The sequence below is a fragment of the Melanotaenia boesemani genome, chromosome 3, assembly GCF_017639745.1.
Source record: "Melanotaenia boesemani isolate fMelBoe1 chromosome 3, fMelBoe1.pri, whole genome shotgun sequence".
Classification (NCBI taxonomy): domain Eukaryota; kingdom Metazoa; phylum Chordata; class Actinopteri; order Atheriniformes; family Melanotaeniidae; genus Melanotaenia; species Melanotaenia boesemani.
Window position 1 is genome coordinate 8034346 of NC_055684.1, and position 10093 is coordinate 8044438.

General features: G+C 42.6%; 1 protein-coding gene across 1 annotated transcript; it reads right to left on the reverse strand.

Annotated features, from left to right (window-relative positions):
• Window positions 1–1922: 1922 nt before the first annotated feature.
• Window positions 1923–9972, reverse strand: ctsa (cathepsin A). Its single transcript, XM_041980019.1, has 15 exons — window positions 9953–9972; window positions 9129–9192; window positions 5262–5422; window positions 5072–5183; window positions 4947–4997; window positions 4784–4870; window positions 4557–4712; window positions 4259–4435; window positions 4039–4130; window positions 3853–3931; window positions 3621–3769; window positions 2819–2894; window positions 2535–2624; window positions 2348–2449; window positions 1923–2236 (listed from the first exon to the last, which is right to left on the reverse strand). The coding sequence occupies exons 3-15, from the start codon at window positions 5420–5422 to the stop codon at window positions 2153–2155; spliced, it is 1416 nt and encodes a 471-aa protein (XP_041835953.1). The 5' UTR covers window positions 9129–9192; window positions 9953–9972; the 3' UTR covers window positions 1923–2152.
• Between the last annotated feature and the right edge of the window lie 121 nt (window positions 9973–10093).

The window sequence follows — 10093 nt, forward strand, 5'->3', positions numbered from 1 at the left end:
GGATGTTATGTACACACCTGGTAAGCTAATGTTCACAGTAAACATGTTGTCCAGAGTTGCTGATGCGGGAGAAACATTCAGCACAAGGAGTGAGGAAGCTGTGGATGCTTAGTTAAAATGATCACAAGTGTGATACCAGTTGCGGATGCCAAAATGGAGCTCATTAGATCTGAGACAAACAAGGATGAGACACTTAAAGAACTCAGAGAGACCATCAAGGCAGGTTGGCCTGATTCAAAGCAGAATTGTTCTTTTCACATCAAGGAGTACTGGAACTGCAGAGCAGAGCTGTCTGTAGTGGATGAGATCATCTTCTAGGGGAGCAAGATAGTAATCCCTGCTAGCCTCCGTAAAGACATGCTACAGAGGATTAACAAAGGACATCTTGGGATTGAGAAGTGCGAGAAAAGACCACCTGAAATGATGTATCGGACACAAATTAGTCAGGACATTACCAATGAAGTGTCAAGCTGTGCAACATGCTTAAAATATCAGAGCAACAATCCAGCTGAAACTCTTCAACCACATCAAGAAAGGCTGGTGTGGAGCTGTTTAGTTTAGCAGGTAAAGACTATGTTATAGTTACTGACTACTACTCGTTGTTCCCAGAAGTCTGCAAACATCAGCAGATGCTGTGATAACCATTCTCAAGGCTACTTTCTCTAGACATGAGGTGCCTGATGTGTTTTTTTTCAGATAATGGACCATAGTTTTCCTGTGCAAGCTTTAAACAGTTTGCTGAATAGTAGAACTTTATTCATACGACATCAAGTCCTCAATACCCACAGTCCAATGGGCTGGTGGAAAAGTCTGTACAGATAGTGAAACGACTGTTGCGGAAGGCTAAGGACAGCAATGCAGACTTCTACCAGAGCCTGCTGGTGTATTGCTCAACACCGATGGAGGTCTAATTTGCCTATTCATGAGAACCTTCTAAAGACAAGGGAGGGTGAGGATGTGAGGAGGTTTCAAAAAACGAAAAAAAGCAAAACTGAAGTTTTACTACGACAGACACAAGATCTGCCTGGACTGCATGCCGGAGATCAAGTGAGACACAAAGACCAAACAAATACATGGGTGCAGCAAGATCATTTAAGATCATTTAACATTCAGACAGAGGATGGCACAGTTCTTAGACGGAACAGGAGGCATCTTCTGAACTGCAGTCTCCAACAAATGATCAGATCCATAACTGTCATCAGGGATAGAAGAGATAGGCAGCATGCTGCCGTTTACATTACAACTGTGATCGAATAACTTTCATACTTACATCTATACAAAATAGCCTCAGCCTGCACTGGTACCACTGACCTCTGGAAAACTAGTTGAACGTTCCTCCCCTTCCGCTACGTCAGCAAAATGGTATCCGTTTAGTGCGCATAGCGTTCATTGTTTCACACTAGATATTTGGAGTCTCGGTTATCCAGTGGTTTCAGTTTTGGCACCACTGGGGTAGGAAAAAAAAAACTGCCAAACTGCAGCTCTCTAGGACCGGACTTGCCTACCACTGGTCTAATACAATATACCTTATTTTTCCAAAAGATTTTTTATTTTCCATCTTTAGTTTCCTCCATGTGTATTTTTCTCCAGTGGGATTGAACATAAATCAAACTCAGATATTATGCTGTCCACCAATATTTTAACCCTCATGCTCCAGTTTTAATAAAGTTAAAACCAAGCCTTTTCAGTTGCACCCCCCTTTCTGTGGATCACTTTGCCTTTAACTGTGCTTGTCCACGCACAAGTTTTCAATCTTTGCTTAAGACGCATTTGTTTACATTGGCCTATGGCTAAGTACAGGCACTCTATTTGGGTTTTTATGTTGTACCTTTATATGTTAATCCTCTGTTTTCATATTTTATTGATTTGTGTAAAGCCCTTTGGAAGCTTTGGCTGTATAAATGTGCTATAGAAATAAAATGGACATTGATAAAACTTTATTTTTCCCTTTAAACAATTCACATTCAAAAAAAAAAAAAAAAAAAATCAATAAAAACCAACAGTCAGTGCTGGTTTCCATGACAACCACAGGCTGCCATGGCGGCCGGAATAGGAGTAATGAGATTGGTTAACTTTGTGCTGAATTTGTTAAGATCTAAGTTGAGGAAAGTTGCCGATTGGCTGGCAGTACAGTAGCTGAGGTCATCCCAGGTCAGTACGGCTGTTTCTTGATGAACCTGGTGAACATGGTGAAGGCGGCGATGGGTTTGTCAGTTGGAACCATGTGACCCGAACCCTGCAGGATGACCGTGAGGGTAAAACTTATCAAAATTATGCGCACAAGTTTTTATATTATCATCATGAAATCAGAAGCAGCAAACCCCACCCACAAAACATGATGACGTACCTTCACTGTGAGGAAGGCAATGTTGCTAAACTCTTTGACGAAGCCGCCAACCTGCTGACCGTCTACATCATCATAGATCCAGGTACGCCTCTGAACCTCCACCTGAAGCACACAGACAGACACACAGGTAAACACACCTGAGACACACAGGTAAACACACCCAAGGAGGAATTTGATTGACAGGTACCTTTTGCTGCAGAGACTCCACAAACCACTCATCTCCCAAGAAGTTACAGGCCATGTCCACATCCCCATTATAAACCAGGACCCGGTACTTCTGCAGAGAGCATTACAACACATTAAGGACACGTCTCTTAACACACTTGCCCACAGATCCTGCAGGTTCTTCTAAACTGGTCTAGGATCAGACCTAGACCTGATCTTAAATCAGAAATTATGTTAAGTCTGCAGTATCATAACCGTCCTAATTTCCTGCTCAAGCTGGTTAAACTGGCTGAAATTGTGACTGACCAGAGCAGAGAGCAGCTTCAGGTACTGTTTCCTGACATCCATGTAGAGCCGGCCGTAGTTCAGGTTCACCTCAGCACTGCAAAGACAAACCAGCAGGTGAGAATCATTTGGCAGGTGAGAGCAGGTAAAAACAGGACAGGTGAGGACACGAGAGACCAGGACATGTGAGACCAAAGGCCTGTACGTCGAAGCGTGACTAACATGCTCCGGATATCGCCGTTACTTGGGTTGACTTATCCAGATATTCAGGATTTAGATAAGCGGTGCGACGAACCTGGTTATCAACTCGGTAATTCAACACAGGATTTTCCCTTCTAAAACATTGCATACTCACTCAAAAAGGGGTGGAGTTTGCAGGGTCTGACCAATCACAGACATGGAGAAACCCTGCAGAGCAGCATACTTCTCCATGGAGGAGCAGACAAGAAATATGAAGAATTTAAATGCATCAACCAGGCCAAAAGCAACACTGTTGCCGCAGCAACAGCCAGAAAGAAATCCTGGCAGAAAACTGCCGACTCTGTTGATGCGTAAATTCATGAAATTATGCAATAATTAATTAATCAGACATTGTTAACAGACAGCACTCTGATCACTCAATTTTGCTTTATGACGACGCTGACGTTTCAGGCAGAGCTTCCTCAGCTTCGTCGTACAGGCCCAGGACCAGAGAGACCAGGTAAGACAAGGTGAACACAGGACAGGTGAGAAAAGAATAAGACAGGAGAGACCAGCATAAGTGAGACCAGGTGAGAGCAGGAGAGAAGAAGACAGGTAAGAACAGGACAGGTGAGTCTATTACCTGCAGATGACCCAGTCCAGAGCTTTGGGGCTAATATGTAGAGCTTTTCTGACATAAGGGTTGTTCAGGTAGAGGGAGGAGGGGGTGGAGTTTGTGCACGGGGGGTCCAGACGGACGGACAAGTGCAAAGCAGCCAGACTCTGTAATTTCTACAGACAGAAACACACCTGTGAAGCAGTCCTCAGGTGAATCATCTGAATAAGACTTCAGGTTTTTTTTTCCCCATACAGACCTGGTTCCTCAGCTGAGTCCACTGATGGTTGATGAAGATATTTCCCAGATCTCTGACCACCAGCTGACCATCTTCCACACTGACAGCCAACAAACAATCAATAAGTCACCTGTCTCAGTTCATCATCACACCTGCTGCAGGTGAGCTTCATTACAGAAACACCTGTCCAATAATGTTAAACCTCACTTGAGCCTTGAACCGACTCCACCTGGACAGGAAGCATACAAGTTGTACATGTTCAGTCCAGAATTGTAGACGATGTCCTGGACCTCGGATAGCTGCAGAGAACACAAAAAAACACCTGAACCCAGCAGAGCTAGAACCACACAGACCAGCAGGTAAACCAGTGCATATCCCATCAGGACCAGACCAGTGGGTAAACCAGTTCAGATGGATCCAGACTCACGCTGTTAGCGCAGTTCTTGTCCTGGTTGTTGTAAAAGTTGCACTTCCCTTCACTGCAGCAGAACTTTTGCAGGTCGGTCCACAGCTGAGTCCCCAGCAGGCCGTGGTAGTAGGCGAAGTACACCAGAGAGTTGTCGTTCATCTCATAACTCGACATCCCGTTTCCCACAGCAATGCCCTGCGGCACAGGCAAGACCAGGTTGCTAACGTTAGCATCCCACACCTAGCAGTCATGTGACACTGACTTCACCTGCAGTACTGCTGACAGATGAACACTAATACTGATCAGGACCGCGTACCTGCAGTTTGAGGCTGGCATCCTCCATCACTCTCTCAGCAAGAGTTGGAATGTAGATTCCTCCATAACTCTCTCCGGTCAGAAAGAGCTCGTTACTGCTGTACTCCGGAAACAGGCGGAAGAACTCCTTCAGGGCCAGGTAGTTGTTCATCGACACCTGCAGACAGAACACAAACAGCTGAACACCTGAGAGCCAATCAGAAGAACCGCTTCAGGTGCATCACTGACCTCAGTGTCATTGGTGATGTATTTCTGATCATCAGAATATGAAAAGCCGACGCCCACTGGAGACTCCAGGTACAACATGTTGGCAATCTGCACATAGACAGTTAACCAATCAGCTTTCAGTTTGTTAACCATGTGACAACACCACCTGAGTCACGTGACTTACCTTGTTCCAGGAGTACGGGTTGTATTGCAGTGTCACACCATCGTCCTGAATCTGTAACAAGAGGTCAGAGGTCAGGTGGGAGAAGGTCAGAGTGGATCAAGTGGGTGGAGTCAAAGATGACCAACCAGGAAGGGTCCATGTTCAGTAAGCAGTCCATCCAGGGAGCTGCAGCCAGGACCACCGTTCAGCCACAACACCACCGGGTCCGAGGATGGCTTGTTCTGGGACTCCAAGAACCTGAAGACAACAAATAGCTCAGGTGAACCAGAAAGATGTGACCGAACAGACAGGTATGTGCCCGTCTCAAGTACTGACCAATAGTGTAGATGTTTCCCGTCGGCCACGTTCAGGTATCCAGAGAACTGCCTGAAGCTCGGCTGCTTCTCCAGACCAGGGAGGTAGGTGATCTCGTCCTCGGTCGGAGCCGCATCCGTGCCCAGAAGAAACAACAGGAAGTAGCAAAATAACGCCCACATCTGAAAACAGACAGGAAGTGATGTCACTGACACCTGCACGTGATGCTGCATTAAACAATAAGTGGACTCCATAGTTAGACCTGTGATGTCAGAGGACAGAGGTCAGTACTACGAAGCGGGATTAACATACCAGAGATATCTTTCCGTCACCTGGGTTGACTTACCCAGATTTTTGCAATCCTGAGCAGCAGTACTACAAAGCTGGTTATAAACTAGGTAAATGTACCCAGGGTTTTCTAATCTTGCTCAGTGTGTGCTCACATAAAAGGGGTGGAGTTTGCAGCGTCTGACCAATCGCAAACATGGAGAAACCCTGCAGAGCAGCATACTTCTCCATGGAGGAGCAGACAATTATTCTTAAAGAATATAAAGAATTCAAACCCATCAATCAGACCAAAGCAACGCTGTTGCCATAGCAACAGCCAGGAGGGAATGATGGCAGAAAATTGCTGACTCTGTTAATGCTTAAGTTTGTGAAATACAATATTAATTCACCAGACAATATAAACAACACTCTGATCGAGAAGCATGCATCTGCAGACCCAGAGACACACAGATTCAGACCCACAGTTCTGGACCCCCTGTCTTTTCCCAACAGCGCCCTCTATTTCATTGCAGACCAATATGGCTGACGGTAGGAGAATAAGTATAGAACGTGAATCTCATTGTTTAATGCCATTAAACTCTTGTCGACTTTAAATTGACAAAGAAATAGTGGTTTTACTGTGATAAGTTTTTACCCCCAGTCTAAGAAGTACGTCAGATATCAATCTAGGTTAAGCTAATAGCTAGTTTAGTTTGTTGGAAATAAACGGTTTGACCCACACATTTAGTTTAATGAAGCCGAGGCTCCATGACAAGCTAAACATGAATAAATGATTAAAGTAATGAAGCAGATGACAAGTAAACACATGCAGGCCAAAGTTTTATTAAAAAGGTTTAAAGTGTTTCCATTTTCTGAAATGCAGACATTATAGTAACACAGAGATTTTATTTTTGAAAAATATTAACTTTGGCTAATTAAATACGCGCTTTTTAAAAAGGTACACAACAGTCCAAAAAGGTCAAACCTGTCCATCCTGGACAGCTGGAGGACTTGTTGTATAGATTTTCATTGTGCTTTCTGACTGGGATATTTACATATTAAGGTTTTGTTTTGTTTTTTTACTTTGTGAGAGGTATGTTTGATTTCTTTATTTTCTCTACAGATTTCCCTGATTTGTGACCTATTAATAAACATTTCAAAATGTTTCTGTGTTTAAGTCTCTGTTTGAGATTCCCACAACAAAATGAGGACTGGGCACTAAAGACCAGACATTTCCTTTTATGTTTTAGCAGGTTTGAAGCACACATGTGAATGATAAAACACAGGAGTCCATATCTCTATGTAATAAAGTTTAAGTAAAATGTACTCAGATAAAACAAACTTATAATAAACTGTTAGTGTCTCTTACTTTGGTGTAATAAACCAAACCAAAGAATTTAACTGAGGGTCAAAACTGAATTTGTGCCAACATCTCTATACAGTACTTTAATTTGTTTAGACTGAATATGAAATGGTTCAAACACATGAAAGGACCAAATTTATCTCTTGTCGCTATTAAAGAAATGTTCTTTGTAGGCCAAATATGTTCCTGTGTATTGGTGTGTGTGTGTGTGTAAGAGAGAAATGCTGGTGAGATATGAAACATTTCCGGTCAACCTGACTCCAAAATTACTTTACTGAACTACAGTAACGTGTTTTTCTGTGTTATTCGAGCCGTGTTTGCCTACGTGTAAAGTTATCATCTGTTTTAAATGGTACGTGCATGCTGCTGCCTGTGTGTGTGCTTGCCTGGGCACGTTGCCATAGAGATCGATTTACTGATTGTGTGCCAACCAAGGAAAATGAAAAAATGGAGCTGGAGATGGAGACAGGGGCTTTTGGTCAGTGGCAATATTCACATTATTTTCAGTTTATTGCTCTAAAGGACACAAATATTAGCATGAAACGCAGTCTGTGTGCAGGCAACAAGTGTCTTTCAACCACTGTCAAGCAAAGTGGAAGCATTTCTCAGCAAACTTGTCAATACCAAACAGCCGACCCGCCTACACAAGCTAAGCTTTTTTCAACATTTCCTGAAGCGCAGCAGCCAGTAAGACAAAAATTAACAAGCTAGTTGCAGGTTCATTGTAGGAGACATGCTCCCCTGTCGACTATTGAATCGCCCAGGTTTAGAAAAATACTAGATAAAATGATAATGAGACAAGTGTGACCATTTCATCCCACTGACAGGGATGTTGTTCTTATGGTTTTAAAGCCATTTTGTTTACAATATATAATAAACACTATGCAGATGATTCGACTACAATGTTTGTCCATGTCTACATGGTGAATTAAGAAATGGTAAAGTAAAGTAATAAGTAGTGGTGTTACTTTTCAAATGCAGTAACGAGTAAAGTAATTTCATTACAATTTACAAAAGTAATGAGTAACTAGTAACTAATTATGTCTTTAGAGTAACTACCCCAATGCTGTATAAAAAGTAACTATGAAACTTACTATACTCATAACATCACAGACGGGAGAAAGATATAATAAGAAACACATTTACTTTTAAACCAAGATATCTGCCCTCTTTTATACCAGTTACCTGTTTCTCCATATCTCTCTTTCTCCCTTTCAAACTGTTCAGTAAACCTTGATCTCTGCTCTGTAGTTCTTCTTTATATTTTTGGGAGGTTGGTGCATAGCTACACCACTGGTCTGGAGTGTTACCAGAATGTTTCCAAGAGCCCAAGAATTTCCTGTGGTTCTGATATCCAATTTAATTATTGAAAGATTTATTTCTGCTTTACTCAGACTGTGAAAATGTTTAATTATTGGTCATTTTATAAATAAACACTTAAAATCATCAATTTAATATGAAAATGCAAAAGGTTTTCTCAGTTCTGTCATCGCGAGGTTTCCTGGCAGATCCCAGATTATTTACCTCTGTGGTTAAATAAATAAAAAGATAAGATACATACATTTGATAGACGTGGCCCAACTTCACTGCAGAAACAACTGTTTTGAACCGTGAGAGGGCGCTGCACGACACAACCTGATAGCCTACTAAGGCCTACTTGGTAAAGACACGTGACTCTCAGATGACGTCTTATGATGTTCAATAAATGTTCATTAAACCCAATTTTCATCACGAGACGTTTGGATCCATCTCGGGTTAAAGGAAGTGGTCACTTTCAAACAGTTACAATAAACGTGTTAAATCCAGACATTTTTAAATGGAGTCTGGTGGAAACAGCTGCATGTCCAACACCGAACTCAAAAGTTGACAGAGCCATCAGATGCTGCTAACTGGGTCGAACTGGGGAGATGAGCTGCTTTCAATCGGACTCGGGTCAAAATCAGACCAGATGTCTCAGCAGCAGAAATGTTTAAGTTTTACTCTGCCGAATGATACACGAGGTGTTTCCGGTCCTGGATTGGTTTCGTTTTCATTTGGAAGATGAAGTTCTGATTTCTTACTGGAGTTCGGCCAGAACTCACATGTGTGAGAAATCATGACTTTGTTTTCTGCTTTTTAGTTTTTGTCTTGCTGACCTCCAGAATCAACCCTCACCTACACGAACCAGGAAACACATTCGGACTGCGGCCAACAAACACCAGAACCGTGAAAAAGAGATTAAGAGAACCAGCCCAAACATAGTGGAGCTCTGAACTCACCTTAACTGCGTCCACCGGACAGAGCTCCGCTGATCTGACTGATGAAACTGCGGTTCGGGGCAATCTAGTAGGTCATATGACACAGAAAGGTCACGTGACACAGAACGATCATGTGATTTCCTTGTGCATTGTTTTCATTATTAGGAAGTTGAAGAGAAAAGATCGCACGTCGCAAATAAAGAAAAGAATTAGAACAACAAAATAACAAGAGAAACACAATTAAACAACAACCAGAGGGCTGTTTGCATTTTGATTATTTAGCAATAAAATTAAGTAACTAGCTCCACAGATGAGTGTTTATGATGCCATTTAACTTGATCACCATTATTGATGATTAAAGTGGTCATGTTAGTATCACTACGGTTGTTGATATTATTGATTAATCAATATGTAAGGTTTTCAGGAATGTCACTGATGAGATTATTATAGAAAGTACCCATAGACACTGTTCCAGGTGTTTTACCCTTCATGGTGGTGTTCCTGTTTTTAGGAGACATGACTGATGTAGAAGCTTTGATGCTGAGAAGGACTCTGATCTGACAGTTTTTTAGGACTGGTTGGACCCTCTGAGTTTTCTGGACAGGTACAAATGGTCTAGATTTTCACCTGGCCAGGCTCCTGTTACACCCGCACCGGGCTCTGCCACAGACACACCCACTCCTGCCACTCATTGCTGCTGTCACTCTCCATAATACTAACTGAACACACATACAAGCAATCTGATCCACTGGGCTTTATATACTCCAGCTCCTCATCCATTCCTCTTCGGACCTCATTCATGCATTGATGGACTATCCCACGTCCCCTTCCTGGTCCCGACTCACCTGGCTGATCCACAGATTATGGTGTTTAGATTCCTGGTGACTCTTCTACCCCGTCAGGCATAATGTAGAGATGCCTTTTTTTTTTCTCCAGCCTCCTCCCGTTACTCTCCCTCGTGTTATCTTTTCCATCTGTGAAAATGG